Genomic DNA, 16,901 nt, shown 5'->3' on the forward strand with positions numbered 1-16,901 from the left:
ATGGCGTTGTGAGCGCCGCTTTGTGAGGGGCATTCGTCTGATTCAATCGCGGGTCGTAAGGACACCGCGCGCGGTGCACGGTTACGTCATGAGTCATGACGCCTCGCCGTTATGCGAGCCTGGTAGTTTAAATTTGTTCAAAATGGCGAAATTAAAAATATGATTGATGGATGAATTTTTTTTTTATTTTTAGCCATAGCAGCGTCTTCATATCCACTTGTTCCTAAACTTTACAACGGATTTAGATACAGAGTGCATTGTTATTTACAGAATTTATGTTTATTTTCATGTAATATTCAAATTAAGATTTTGTATAGTAGAGAAAATTCTATGTTCTGTTACTAAGTGGTCAAAAATATTGATCTTCAGGCACTTTTCAAATAATAAAAATGTTAAGAAATACAACAAACTAGAGTAGTGTACTATAAAGTAGTAATTCTTCAAAAAACCTATAGAAAAGTCCGCTGTAGCAAGCATATTATGTCTCTTACAATTGACTAACAATAAACATTTATATTTTTAAATGATTTATTGAACTGCAAGGATATTTGCTAGACTATTTCTCCAATTCGATATTAATAATCGCCTTATTCTGTATGACGGTGTCAACTCACAACGCGGCTGTGTCACGTTATATAAGTGTTTGCGTGGAATGATATTCTGTATGCCAATTTCTATTGTCTTAAACGCGACGAAGCGCGTAATGTGTTTGTTCTCTAATTTTATTCTCAAAGACCCTACAAACTTAAATATCGATGTAACATACGATTTAAAAATCAACTTATTTTCAATTCATTATATCTATGAATGAATGTTGTCGAAAAATGATACGTAAAACAAAAAGAACTTTGAAATTATGGAATGCTATCGGGAAAGGTAAGTCAAATTATAGTACCTCGATACAAAGTTTGAGAATTGAGATTCTAATATTAATTTGGTCAATATGGTCCAAATTCCAATAAAAATATACCACGAACTAGTATAGTGTTACATCTGCGGTTAAATCAATAGATATTTTCGAGAAAAGAACTAATTGCGCTGTTATTCTCAACCCGCAAATAATTCTTCCACAAGCACAGAATACCAGGAAATCATAACAAGGGTGGGATATAAAGGATCGCACACAAAGGCGCGTTTGCGGGGTCCATTCGACCGCCAAGCTTTGCCAGTTTGCAAGTTTAGGGTTAAACGGACCCGCAATATCATATGTTTATTTTATGTTTGATCAAAAATGTTAGGTTTCGAGATGCGGTTAGGGTGTTATGTGGTTAGAATGTTCCCTCAGTAAAAATAAAAGACCGGTTTTTCTAAGGATTGAGGCGTTGAAATCTTAAGCATTGTGGTGCGTAGAAAATCATAACCGTAAGTAATCTGCACAATTCTTGCCTCACGCTTGTTAAATTGTGAACTATCAAACATAATTTGGCGGGTACGTATTCGAAATTCGAATTTAATATACCCCGAACAACATCCAATAGAACTGACTTTGCAATACATTCAGATATTGTTGAATATTCCATATGTAAATAAGAATAATAATTATTCACTAACCTTATTCTCCAAGTCCATATGCTCCTGGTACGTGGTGCTCCTCATGTGTTTCAGATACGCTGTGGTTATCGGCACGCTATAGTCCACCTCTTCACCAGCGTAGTACACTGCTCCGTCCGGCCTCCAAGGCCTCGGAAACCTCCCAAAAGTATTAGGGTATTCAAGACTCGAAGGCAGTAGTTTCTTCCTAGGCGGCGACCTTGCCGATTTAGGAGGGTCCTTCGACGTCAAATTCGCGACATCCAAAGGATTATATTTCCTTTTCTCAGTCTTATCGTTAGCTTCTTGCGTTTCTGTCGCCTGGGTACATTCAGGCTCCATCTCTTTTGGTTTTACATCGTCTTCTTCTTTCTGGACTGGGCTGTCTGGCTTCACTTCTTCCACGTCAATTAGACTGTTCTCGTCCTTGTCTATCTCCGGGTCAGTTCTGACAGGTTCTTCTTCTCTAACCGCGGGCTCAACAGGAGAAGTACTGTTAAAAAGTGGGTTGGCATCAAAACCGTTGACCTTCTTCGAAGTAAGTTCTATATAGGTCGGTTCATCTTCTGGTTCCGCTGGTTTTGGACTCTCAACTTTCTTAATTGGTTGTAATTCGGTATATTCGAATTTCGGTTCATAATAGTTTGAATGTGCGGCGTCGATCTCCGACTCCCAGTTTCGTGTGTATTCCGGTGCGCAGTGGGGTAAAAAGGGGAGGTAGGTGGGATGTCTCGTTGGCGAGGGGGAAGGCGTAGGTAGAGGCGGGGGCGAGGCGCTGCGCGGGCGCCTGGCACACTCAGCGCATCCGGTGAGGAAACGCGTGACCGCTTCCCGCGGCAAAAACGCGTAGGTTTCAGTAATCTGTAAGCGAAAACATCCGTGATTAAGGAAAACAGCAGATATTTCGAGTTTCCATTTGCGAACTGGAACACGTCTCGAGAGATCTTTTTATAAGCAGACGTTCTTGTTCGTCGTTCGATCTGTTAATGTAGGTTTGATGAATTTTAATAATATTTGCAAATTGTAAATGTAGGTCCTTTGTTGTTTAGGTAGGTATAAAGATTAAAATACTTACATTTAAATTCAAAATAATACAAACAATACAAACATTATATTACAAATTGCAAAGAATCAATTATAATTAATATAATATTATAATTACCGTTATCTTTGTTATTATTATTATCAAAAGAAATAAAAAATTTATAAACCAAAAATTTTTGCATAAACTATGTGAAGTTTTGGTGTGGTTAAATTTCCATTACCAAACTAAACAAAATTACATAAGTATCCAAAGCTTTTGTAAGTAATGGTTGAAATTATATTTTATATTAGTAAGATTTTCAGCTAACGCCATCTAGCAATATTATGCTGACACTCGGTACAAACAGTATAGATGTGAGGAAACAAAATGGTTCCCTACTTCTACACTAGATGGCGCTTATTTAAATAATTTATCGTCATTTCCTAAAATCTTATTTTGCAATCAAAAAATAATACAATAGATTAAAACGTATTGCAACTTACCGTTCTGTAGGTTCGTTTCTGCCCTGCATGTTTCCCAGGTCGTCCTTCTAATTCTACGTGAACTGTGTAGATAATGTCGAAAAAATTTTCAACAATCGCCACCTTTCGATACACGGGCTCCTGATTTGGTGCGTTCTGGAACAATGGAAAAAGTCTTTTAAATATATTATCATCACGAAATCATTTTAATATTATATATACATTTTAACCGTAACTTCAATGGTAGAATTGTGAACAGCGCCATCTGTCACACATGAGATGTAACCTTATAGTTAGACCTGTGTTTGTTAGATGGCGCTGAACTCCATTACTGTAAATACAATTCAGTTTTTTATATTTTATACATAAATTATTTTTCTGTGCTCAATCAATGATGTATGAACGAAGCCGAAAATCGTCATATAAAAAGATTTATACAATACATTTTAATTTTTGAATGAACACTAAATAATAACTGCAAGTTTTCTCATTTTTTCTTTTCCATGTTTACTGTTAAGAATTAATAATTTATTAAAGTAATTTTTGAATTAGGTTAGTATACAAAATTATAAAAACCTACACAATTCCCCAATATACAAATTCCCGCCAAAACAGCACAAACTATTCAAACCTTCACAAATCTCGACAAATAACCGTGATTTACTTAGAAGTCAGCAACGAAGATCACAATTACAACGGGTCCAGTCCCGCGCCCGGCTAATTACGGACCGCGCGGTCCCGGACCGGCTAATTACCGGCCAAACCGGCACGACGTAATCACCGGCCAAACCGGGACGGGACTAATTCGCGAAAACTAATTACTTTAGTGGCACGTTGAATGCGCTCTAATACTTTTGAGGTTGGACTACAATTTGTCAATTGCGTATCGGATTTTAGCGGGATTTGAATGGTTAAAATTTAACAGGTTTGTGTAAGTACATATCACGCCTTTACATAAATGAGCTGCTCTAAACAACAATAAAAAAAAGCAATTGTATTTATTTCTACCTTTTTTTTGTGCCGTAGATTTCATTTTTGACCTATCTTTAATGAGTTCAGTTTTATAGCAACTTAAAAAAAGGTCGCAAACAGAAATTAGTTTTTTTGACGATTCTCACAAATTATCAGTTTTGGAATAGGTCAATATTTTATTAAGAGTGCGGATTATATTCATGCCTTTGGTCGCATCCTTGAGATTCAAGATATAACCTGATCTTTTTAACTTACGCGCGATTATACATAAGTAACTTTTAATGCTGAAATTCGTAATAGTACACAGGGACAAATACACAAAGGTAAACACTCCGAAGGTGGAATAAATTGTCGACGAAAACGCGTGAAATATTAAAAACAGTAGGTGGCGGGTCGAGTCTCGGGACGACCGGCGCGGGGGGCAGGGGCGGACTTGGACATAGGACCGCGGGGCTATGACCCCCGTCCAACGAATTACAATTTATTTTCTTGTATTTGTATTTTCAAGGAAATAGGGATTCATTTTTATATATACAGATAAATATGATCTAAATCACATTGCGATCTGATAACTTCGTTTAATTCCGGCAGCCTCTTTCGGTCCCGGCAAAGTATACTGAAGTTTACCATTGGATGTGATGGGTATCTAAGAACAGTGATGTTTTTTTGTGTTGCCTTAGTATGCAAACGAGCAAGCAGTCCGCCTGATAAGCAGCATCCACCGCCCATGAACTTTGCAATGCCAACCAAGCTCTTGCCTGCAGAATACGTACTGTGTACGACTCGAATTATTGAAATTAACAAATTTATACGAAGATGCGTGCGCATTAAATTTCGCAATCTAACCAACGAAAGACGTAGTCTTTTCTCATTGATATCCAGATTACACCCAGCTGTCTTAATAAATGTACAATGTGCTATTAAAATTACAGTATTAAGTACCAAAAAGTATTAATGCTTAAAACATATTTTAATATAATAATGATTCATTTTCGCTGTGCTGTTTAATTCAATTATCAACGTAGGCAGCTGCAAACCAACTGGCCCCAGCTATCAGGGTCTCAATCGACCCCCGACATTGTTATCTACAAAAATGTCAACAGGACAATCCAAATCCGCGCCTGCAAGCGAGCCCCATCAAAGATCCTTACGCCGGCGTGTGGGTTTCCAAAGTGGCCTGAGGCGGGACTAATGGCCTCTGCAATTACGCGGGCGAGGCGCCACGTTTCGCCACTCTGCCTTCGCTCCCTTCGCCCTTTCCGCCACTTCGCCCCGTCCGCCCCTCCGCCCGTCCGCCCCCGCCAATTAGCAGCGCGCCATTCCGCCGCTTCCGAGAACAGCGAGACAATTCGAATTTCGAACGCTAAATAAAAATAAATTGTACGAAATATCGGCGCGTCGGTGCAGTCAGCGCTGAGTCTTATCGCTGCGTTATCGGAAATGCGTTATTGATTTTTTTAACAAGCCTTAGGAACATGTTTATTGTGGATTAAAAATTATATTTTATTCTTGAAGGGCATAAAGATCAGGAAATATTTGGATATGATTCTCTAGCTTTTCTGTGACGGTAAAATAATATCTACGGAAATATTCTGTAAAGTAATATGTATTCTACGTGGATTCCGAATAAAATAATTTCTAAAAAGTCGATGCGAAGAAAAGTTCGAAGCGCTAGCGCAATACTAAATCATAGTTATCTAAATTATTAGAACAAGAAGAACATTGTTTACAAAATGTATGAAACATAAATTTCCTTAGGAAACCAGTTTTTTAATCAAACTTCTGGAAGTCTTGGGCAGTCTCTTAGATAGACCACAAACATACTAATTTCGAAGTCCCATTTTCATTTCCAGAATCTTATCAACTGATTTTATTTAACGTCCAATTGAACAACCTCCTTTTCTGAAGTCGGTTCAGGTCCCAAAGGAAATAAATACCCCGTATTGATAAGGTTGAATACCTAATAACTAGCGTCCTGCGACAGCAACAAGTGGTCACGTCTCCGATGTTCATACCACGAGAGGTGGGTTACTGACCAGACTACTTTGTTCCTTGTATTTAAATGCTGTGGCACGCGGGTGAAACCGCAAGCATAGCCTAGTTAATTGTAAAAAAAATATATAAAATTATTTTACAATATACTGGTTGATCATTTCGGAATCGACGCCTAATTAAAACTTTAACTTTTTTTAAGGCAAAAACGAATATTTCGAAACTGTATTGTATTAACGAGAAAAGTTAACTAATTTTAAAAGCTAAAGCTAAAAATATTCACTCGCCGGGATCCAAACCCGAACCTATTCTGATCTCCGAGCTGTTGCACATTAGGGTCGCTTCGCATCTCGTCTAGAGAAATCATTAGACGGCCAGCGCCAAACGACATCGCCGCGCCGTAGAGATGGGGATAACATATCGATAATTCGCCAAATTTTGACACATATATCGATATTTACTAAAATTTAGTATTATTCTAGTGACCAGATCTAAGAGACTGGGAAGGTGCGACAGCTTTTGGTTTATTATATAATATGTATGTAACATCACAACATATTTTGTAAGACGAAGCACAATGAAACTCATGTAAAACGAAAATAATAAACGAATATAGCTAATAGCTTTGTCTATTTCTCGTTGCTAAGCAGTATTGGATGCATTGTTTTGTTCCAATATGAAGGATTGTAACTAGTGGTATTAGAAGATATTGTGAGACTTAGGGCCGTATTAAATACTCAATTCCGCTCTTAAGTGCAATTTCAGCTAAGACATTGGCTTAAACGTAAGCTCAGCTGCGTAGATCGAACCGTCAACAGCTCCAAAATTGAAAAAAAACGTATAATTAAGAAAACTAGTTAGATATTGTAACTTTGACTTTTCGGTCTACCAAAATTTCAATAATCTCCCCCCCCCCCCCCCTTGTGTCCATGTAGGCAACAGGACTTCGAAAAGTCCGAAAAATAGTTTATTGCAATGTCTCTATCTACATTAGCTATTCTACGATAACTGTCAAATAAAATTGACTTAAAACTTTGAAACCCTCAAACAATGGCTTAGTTAACTACTCAGTTCAAACGTATAGTAAAACAAACTCCAAATATACGCTATCGATATTTGCTATCGACAATCGCCAGGGTCTATGCCGACAGTCGCATTACTCAACTGTCGTTAGAGCGACGCTCGGCGCTCGCGACACTAATATCACATTTATTGTAGCTATGTGGGTGCACATGTCTGCCTACCCCTCCGGATGTACAGACGGATGAGATTAACAATAGTAGAGATTTTGTTGAGCAGTAAATTCTTTATGAGGTCAAGGGTCCTATTCCGTTCACGAGGGTATATCCGTCTTATTGCAATTGACAACTTTTAATTTTATCAACTTAAAAAAAATGTATTATTTTCAAAAAAATTGGTTCGAAACTGATGATGTATATATTATGTACATTATCGCCTACATTAGATACAGATTAGCAACATATTTGAAAAACCTGTTTGGAAAACTGCCTAGGACAAGAAATTAAAGTCTATATCCACCCCATTGCAAATATTCTAGCGGAAAGTACTTATAGGAAGATGATAATTTCAAGAACCGTGTTTTGTACAGAAAGATTACATGGAGATAACGTATAACATTTAATAATGTTCTTTTTAAGAGGATCTGATTGGTCGGCTTCTAAACTATATTAAATAATTCACCTCTTGGAAAACAAATGAATTATCGCTTTCTTTTAGGGTGAAGGAAAACATCGTGAGGAAACCTGCATACCTCAGAAGTTCTTCAAAATAATTTCGAAGGTATGTGAAGTCTAATAACCCGCACTAGGCCAGCGTGGTGGACTAAGGCCTATTCCCTCTCAGTAGTATAGACCCATGCCCAGCAATGGGACAGTATATAATACAGGGCTGACATTATGGCAACAACTACTGTAAATTACAGTTGAGTTTACCCAAAACTATGTAAGTATTCATCTTAAAATATAAGTTCCCAGTAACGTCAAGTCCGACCTGACAAGTGGAAACCAATTCCCCTATAACGAAGGAGCGCCATTCAACCATTCACAGCGACTACTTAACCCTAAGTCCCGCGCCAACTACCCATTGATACATTTTTTGTATTCAACCCTATTGGCATTAGGGCTCGGGTCGAATCTGCCTCATTTGACCCTCCATCGCTAATCCGGGCCGCGGTGACACTTGACAGGTAAAAATCGGCGTTCAACAATGGCGCGGTCGATTTATGAGGGTTTCTGATGAGTGCCCCTCGGATGGTGCAAGACTGCTTCGAATATTTGTTGTTTGCTTTTTGGTTTTGGTTTGCTCGATTTTCGGTTTTAAAGTTTTATTTTTTTCATATTTTTTGTACTACAAAAGAAATAAAAGTACCAGGAAACTATACAGTGTAAGATTTATTAAATTAAATTCGAACCAATCGATATATGAAAAATACAAGTAACAGGCGAGCATAGAAAGCAAGAGGTACGAACAATAATCAGCTGGCCCCGCATGGCCGACCGCAAACCGACCGATAGGCAGTATACATAAAAAGTAACACCACTGTTGAGGTTACCACCATTACATTCGAATTATGTGCATTCTAATACTAAAATCGTTTTAATTTCGAACGAACGAATGTGATTTAAACGCAAAATAATTTAAACAATCCGTTTCCGTCAGCTTTAATTCTGATTGACGGAATTGATTTGGCGATTAGGTTCGATTTATAGCAGAGATTTTGCTCTAAGTTATTTCTGTTCTCCTGGTCTTAAGATAATCGAATGTCAAAAGACTGCCTATCTAAATTTGATAGGAACGTGTCCGTTCATTTTCTCTGGTTTTACAATATTATATAACTTGGAAAATACAGAGATACGTGCCCTGGGTTTGGAAAATGGACATCCATCATGCCGACATCAACATGTCAGTATCATACCGACTAGGCTATTGCAATTCAACAAATGGTTTGTAGAGCGAACGTTAGGTACCCACTGCCACTTCATCATAAGAATTTACAATTTTACCGAAATTCGTACCTAATTTAGTATTCCGTTAAGCATATAAGGTCTTGTAGAGCGAAAGTCAGTCCCTTCTGGTCCCAAGGGCCTGGAAGTTCGGCGTCGAGGGCCGCCTCGAGATTTGCGATCTGCCCACGTTTACGAGGTCAGTGGACGTGACCTCCTTCATTGTATGTGCTCCTGGTCGATGTTAAATTCGGGAAACAGAAATTATAAGAGGTTTGTTCACAAAAATCGTCAATTTGTTTTTAGTTTGTAAGCGATTAAACTCGTAAATACACTGAAAATCACGCTGTCAACAATATTCCGGCATAAACCGGTATATGAACAAAGCAACCATAATTATAAAAAACCTAGTGTCTAGATAAAAATGACCCTTATACAAAACACAGAGGCACAATTAAGGTTTGCAAATGTTCCAAACAGGGCCCGATGCGACGTGACGTAATAAAAAGATGTAGCCGCCCCGGAGGCTCCGGGCCGCTCAGATTTACAGTCGCCTTGCGTAGGACGTGAGCCAACGACATCGGTACGATGGCCTGTAGCTACGCTTGCGGTAAGACAGCGTGTCGCTTTACTTAGCTACGCGTTTAGTTCTCTAGAGATTCTCGTATATTTCTAGAATGAAAAGTAAATTTATTCAGCCGTATCTATTGAAAGTTTTAATAAAACTATGTCTAAAGTTACCGGCTTCTGTTCGCAGCTTTCTTTTGTATTAAAAAATAATAATTAAAAACACTTATAGTTAATACAAGACATAGTCTCTAAAATGTGTTCTTTTAGAGATTTCTGTTTGCATCTAATAAACATCTACACAAACTTAAATTGATAATAGGGATAGTGGATTCAAATCCCACCCTTCCACTCCAATAGTGGGATCATAAATCCCACTTCTCCGTGGGATTTGACTGTCGCGGGCGGGGTACACGGCCGGATGTTCAGGAACGTGCCAGACCTGTTGGGTACGGGCAAGTAAATTCTGTCGACCCAATGAGGGATAGCGGCTTTGAATTTTATCAAATTAAAGCCGGAACTTGAGAAATGGATTTTCAAAAATCCTTTCTTATGCAATTGCGTGATTAACTCATTGATATCACGGACATTTCTAAGTACAGGAAAGAAGTCCTACAACTGTTACGTACTCACAATTAATAATTATAATTAATCACATTCACCACCACATGTTATAACATAAGATGTTGTTATGTTTTGTCACTTCTTATTATGTTTTATCCCTTTTGTCTGCTTTAAGTTTCTACTTATATACCTAAATAATATTAGTAACAAATATTATTATTTTTGCCGCTGTACTAATATATAAATTTGCATGCTGTGGTCTCCTGTAATTGAAGAGGCACGTCACATTGTTAATTATACCAATATTACGACATTGCATTTATTATAAGCCGTGTATCCTTTGTTGGAGGTCCTTAAATAAATAAAAATAAAAATTTAATAAATTAAATAAAATAAAAAATAAAAACTCCTGTTCATACTTGCTTCTAATAAAGCTCCAATTTAAACTGTTGTTCAATGTTATATTTTTTATTATTATTAAAGCAGTGTAATTATTAAAAATAGGTGTATATAGCCTGAGTCATTCAAAGTAGTGTTGATCGTCACAATATCGATATGCCCGAAACCCGAAACATGTTAATTTTATCGACAAAATGAAGAATTAAAAAAAAATACTGTAGCCGAAATTATTTTTACCATTTCTACATAGAAGACGCGAATTAAATTATTTAACTTTAAAGTCCAACAGCTGGCAAATGTTTTAATCCTTTTTAATTAAATAAACAGACGGACACTCGTCCGAACAGCCCAGATTGTAAGAGTTTTAAATTATGTAGTACTGAAGTACACTGAACTAAAAGCAGTAAGAAAATTATATATGAGCAACACAACTTCGCACTCTTAATAAAATAATGACCCATTACAAAATTTCCAATTTATGGGAATCGTCAAACAACCAATTTCTGTTTGCGACCTTTTAGTTTTTTCCTTTTTTTGCTCATGCTATAGGTTTCATTTATTACCTATCTTTAATAAGCTCAAATTTAAAGGAACCTAAAAAAAAACGGTAGCAAACAAAAATAGTTTTTCGAAGACTGCCACAAATTAACAATTTTGAAATAGGTCATTATTTTATTAAGAGTGCGATTTTTCCTAACATGTTGCAATAATTTGATTAGGTATCCTCAAGAGCTATGCAGACGGCGCAGGCCGCGGGCAACAGCTAGTGTAACTGATAACGAGATTACGAACAGCTCCGATAGGGTATAGTTGGGTGACTATGGGCGCACCCTATATGGCACGTGTACACCCGAGTGGAGACGTAAAGTGGGTGACATCTCGAACACATGTGACTCGGCATCAGTCACCGCCCGCCTGATAGGGTTGTCACGTGTCTTATCCTTGAGCTTGATAAGCTTGGTTTAAAGAAAAATAAACAAGTTCAATAAACGGGTATGTGTTTTTAGTATCGAAAATTCATAGATTTTATCTTAGCTCAAAACTCCGTCAAATGCCGATGACAGTGAAGTTACACATCCCTAAAACCAATTCAAATTAAGAACTTCGATATGAGCAATTGACAAATTCCAAATTTAGACAATTTATTTCTATATCAAGGAGTGACGTTATAATTTAAGGTTGACAAAAGTGGCAACCCTAAGGCGGGAGGTCGGCGGGGAGAGGCGCGCGCGGGGCGGGGCGGAAGTGCCGTGCGTGCGATTTAATTCCATCGCCTCGGCCGGGACCGGCGAGTTAGTGATGAGACATTGGCGATAGCTTCACTTATGTGTGTTTTTGCGAAGTTAGATTAAAGATCCCGATACTTATAGTTGAAGAGATAAAAAACCTCTTTAATTTAGGAATCATCCTATCAAGAAATGATGACTACTGAAGAAATGGAGATTGGTTGTAAATATCATGGAAAAAAATTAATTACTTGCAAAATATTATCTATTTTAAAATTTACTAATACCTGGAGACTTATCAATAAGGTTACTAAATATTCAAGTGGAAGGGATAAAACAAAAACCAACCCATCATAAACAGCAGAACCCTAGACAAAACACAAAACCGTTTGAAAAAAAAAGCGCTCTAAAAATTTATCGATAAATAAAAAATGTCAGCATAAATTTATCGATATCGATATTCTTATCGAATCAGCAGCCGCCTTGAAGGCGGCAGCGTTGCGACGCGCCGGCGAGCTCGTAAAATGCGAGCCCAGGTGATTCTGTCGGCGCGGCGCGGCGGCGGCGCACAAACACGCTGCTACAGACGCTCGCTACTGCGTGTCACAGGGCTGCCACGAGACTAAACTAGGCTATTTATAATTTTATAATATTCTTGTACTTCATTCTTTTTATGTAGTGCTGTAACGTGTTGGCCGTAACCGCATAATTGAACTTAAAACAAGGTGTAGTTAGTGTTATGCAATGTTAGTAAAAATCACGTCAGCATTAGAAATGTACTTTTAGCTATCTACAATTAAGAATTGTTTTCACAAGTTAGGTTCTTATTTCACAGGCTCCGAATCATCTGTACACTTAAACAATAAAACACCTCTTTCTATTTCATCTCATTTTTGTACCTTTAAGAATTAAAATTATCTTAAAACTCATTAGATTTTGTTTATAATAAAATAACAGTAAGTTTTCATACATAAATTTGTTTTAAATGAGTAAATACAAAAAGTAAGATTTGCTCAAACATAAATCCGTTAATAATAGCAAATACAAAAAAGTCGTATGTGACAGCCCTCGGCGTTCTGAGCTCTGAGCTAAGTATCTACGTGCCGCGACTACGTGTCCCCGGCAGAGACCGTTCGCTGACAGAATAACTACAGATACTTTGTGCACAATATTACCGTTATATTACCACAGATCAGGGTACCCGATTTATTGTTCCCGGAGCCTCCGTACTAAGCACAGTAACTTTGTGTCTGAGGGCGCGTACTGATCTACACTATACAGTGGAGAAGGGTGGATTTATCGGAATGGGAATCCAACTATAGGTACTAATATGCATGAATGCGCTCTGCAATCTAATGATAATTAGGTTTCATATTAGGAAGGTGAAAGCAGGAATCGGGTTAAATGGACCCTTCTCCATTGCTGGATGACTATTCCTTAACAAAACAAGATGCAGTGTGATATGGCATTTGTTATTTTAAGACATCAGGTTAAGCGTCAAAATACCTTGACTCTTTAATGTCCATCAAAATGGAGTAGTTTTCTGTACTCTATGATACTCCCAATCGTAAGCATTTAAAGTTGGTCTTTTGCCTGATCTCTCTGGTCATGTCAGTTTGCTGTTTCACCGGATTGAGAGTGAAGGAACAGAGAGTGCTTGTGTATTGCGCACACACTTGTGCACTATAATATCTCCTTACTTAGCTGATCTCCGTTGAATTGGCCGCCTAGGCCCAAATTCGTTTAGGAATCGCTCTACATTGTACTCTAATAATTGAGAAAGATCTAGAAGCGCTTCAGATACTAGAAGCTAAAATCCATACATAAACAGAGATGGAAATTCAAATGTTCCATCCGAACGGTTCAGTTTCTACAAAGGATAGCTCGAGTTGGGACCTCAGACTTCTCGGTTTACCCACGTCCCACTAGGATAAACATGCATGCCCCTATAAACGCTAACGGGTTACTCAATATTGCTACTCTTTCATACCACAAATAGTTTTGTAATAAAGACAATTTGAGCCGGCACAATTGTATCAACTGTCGAAGGATAATCATCTCTCGTCAGTCGACATTCTGTTGGACTCCCACTCCACTTACCATTAGCAGAGGTTTCACTTTGCCATGCCAATACAAAAAAGAAAAGACAAAATATTGATTAAGTTATTTATTTATGAAGCTAGCGTCGTACAAAGGGCGCTATGAATTGTTACACTTGGCTCGGTACATTGATTTAGTGACTGTACCGGGAAAGACTAAAGATAGGAACCAGTTAGTAATTAATATTTACCAAATTTAAATGAATTTCACCATCGAGTTCTAATGTTTTATAAGTTTTCTGAGGGCGCTGTGAATTATTACACTTCACTCGATACATCAATTTAAGGACTCTGTAGCGGGAAAGGCTTAAAGGTAGCATACATTTAATAATGAATATTTGCCAAATTTTAGTGAACTTTATCATCGAGTAGACATTTTTTACAAATATTCTACATATCATTCCTGTAGCTAATTATGTTTTCTCTCACAGTATATTACGGATTTTTAATGAAGTTTACATGCTACACAATACCACAACACGTCTCTATTGTAAAAAGAATTTTAAATAATAAAAAAATTAACAGACGCCAAACATTATCCAATCATCGATATCATCGAACAAATCGTAAAGCACATCACTATTGACAGCCGGGCAAGTTACCGGGTTCGCGACAGGCGTGAACTGAGGTGACCGCGACGGCCGCGGCACCGCACTATACGGGTAGCTATAATTTTTTAAAGAATCTATCAAAAATTTAAAGAATGCCTCGGTTGCGTGGTTGTACTGTATCCGCGGTACGAAAGCGCTCTGAGGTCCTGTGTTCGAATCCCGGGCAAAGTGATATTTGGGTTTTTTGCTCAGTATTAGCCCGGAATTTGTGCCCGATATGGCGATAGGCTCGCCCCCTATCACATCATGCGACGGAGAACCCAGGACCTTCCCCTTCACAGACCAAACTTTACCACTTGAACAAGGACATTTGACGATACTTATGAATGACAAAATTATAAAAATAGCTAATACATCAAAAAAAAATCTTTTCCAAACATATAATAAAGCCCCATTAGATTAACGAGGGCCCCTCATTATTCGAAATCAGTATTAATTAATAATTACTTCACCCACCGCTCGCTTCGCTCAGAACGCTTTTAAAACTCAGTGCTCGTCGATCGAAAATTCAGCGACACTTGCTGGCTGGAATTAATAGATTTTAAGACGTAAGCCGGCAAAATTAGAATTGTCAAGTTTACCTGTTGATGGTTGGATTAGCGCATTGATTCCCAAAGTGGTCCAGGTGGACCCCCAGGAGTCCAAGGGAGACTTGGCGGCGGTCTACGATGGCGTGAACAAATATGAGGGTCCACAGTTTATAAGCGTCCACGAAAATTTATCTGGTTTGATAGTACACTAAAATGATGGCTTGAAAAAAAGGTACACAGGAGCAAATTTTTGAAAGAAGTCTATGACAAATAAGGTTTAATAACCTCAGGGTAAGAGACTTCGTCTATATTCTTATAGATAGCGGCTTTGTCTGTGTTAGTGGACTTTCCCGCTTCAAAAGGTTCGGTATCACCGATCCATTACACTATGCACAACGCCAGAGTCATCTATTAAAAATCAGATACACTGTTATTCTCCACGGGAGTAGCCGGGCAAAATGTAGCCTATTTCTTAAACCAGGACGTAGGCTATGTGTGTGCCAAATTTCATCTAAATCCGTTCAGTTGTTACTGAGTTTACTTCTGACAAAAATTTAAACAACAATAACCAAACAAAAACACAAATTTTGGCACTTATAATATTAGTAAGGCTACTAAATGTTTACTAACCGAGCAGTGCTAACTTTACACTGAGGTTTCAACATGGATGATAAACGATCAGTTTTGGCGCCAAACAAAAAAATCGATATTCGCATTCTTGAATACAAGAAATCGAACTTTCTACACCACTACTGTAAAGTACAAAACCCAGAGCTGTTCAGTTTAGGTAAAAGTACTCCATTAGGATTAGATACTGCGTAGTTTTCATCATCCACATTCTAAAAATGAAAAATGCTTATACCGCTCACAGCGATCGCAACGCTCGTAGCGCTCACAGCGCTTGTAACGCTTACAGCGCTCATGACGCTTACAACGCTCGGCTGCGGGCGTCGCGTTACAAGTAGCTCTCGGCGCTAATGACGTGCTTGTTGCCGCCGGTCGCGCAATCCGCCTTGTCTGTACCATGATAAGCGGTCGATAGATGTGGCATGATTTTGCAATTTTAGATATTTTTCTCTTTACAAGTGAAAAGTTTTTAAGGGGGAGTAGTAGCACGCGTGATGTATAATTTAATATAACATTAAGTCAGTTTTGTCAATTTTACGCTTCTCCTGTTATTAGTCAATAAAAAGTAATTTAAAAAAATGTCGATGACAAATTATTGTTTTAAGATTACATGTTGTGTCCGAATAAAAAAAACCTTTTATTTGTTGCTGAAGAGGTTACAGTTTAAAAAAAATATGACTGTTGCAATAGAATAGAAACAAAACAAGAATTAATTATTATTACAATAATGTAACATCTAATTCAAATGAATAACGTAATAATAATTCAATTCTATATAAAGAATATATCTTATGTATTTCTGTGGTTTTCCTCAGACGTTCAAATATGTAACGTGCGTTTAGACATTAGAGTAAATGGTCACAAAAGTATCCTGTCCCTTAAGTCAATACTCATACATTCCCATAGAAATAATATTTCAAGAATACACAATACTTTTAAATAAACATAAACTAGGTCAAACACACCACGTTCAACAATTAGCCACATCCAGCAACCCAACATCGTTGTAGACGCCGCAAGAACAATGCGGCCCGTGTCGCCCGCCGCATCCAACCGGAACACCCGACGGCTTTATTTTTATTTATTCCGCGGCTTATATCGACCTATCGATAATAGTGATGCTGGCCGTTTGGTCCTTTGGGGTATATGTCCAGATGTTTTTTTTTTGTTATAAGTTAAGTTATAAATGCAGTGTAATGATAAAATAAAGTATGGACTTAAATAGTATGGATAGATTTTATTAGATTAAAAATGACTAAATAATAGACTAAATATTATTAGATTAAATATTGCAATAAATATCACTTCTAAATTG

The 16,901-nt window shown here is 37.7% G+C and overlaps 1 protein-coding gene across 1 annotated transcript in view; it reads right to left on the minus strand.

The window, feature by feature from the left end:
* Positions 1–1,539: 1,539 nt before the first annotated feature.
* Positions 1,540–16,901, minus strand: part of LOC115444501 — an 82,950-nt gene continuing 67,588 nt past the window's right edge. The window contains exons 2-3 of the mRNA XM_037442215.1: positions 3,058–3,192; positions 1,540–2,391 (exon numbers count right to left, since the gene is read on the minus strand). Of these exons, the coding sequence (XP_037298112.1) occupies positions 1,540–2,391; positions 3,058–3,192 (987 nt within the window). The remainder of the gene's footprint in view (positions 2,392–3,057; positions 3,193–16,901) is intronic.

This window comes from Manduca sexta, chromosome 4 (assembly GCF_014839805.1).
Source record: "Manduca sexta isolate Smith_Timp_Sample1 chromosome 4, JHU_Msex_v1.0, whole genome shotgun sequence".
NCBI lineage: Eukaryota > Metazoa > Arthropoda > Insecta > Lepidoptera > Sphingidae > Manduca > Manduca sexta.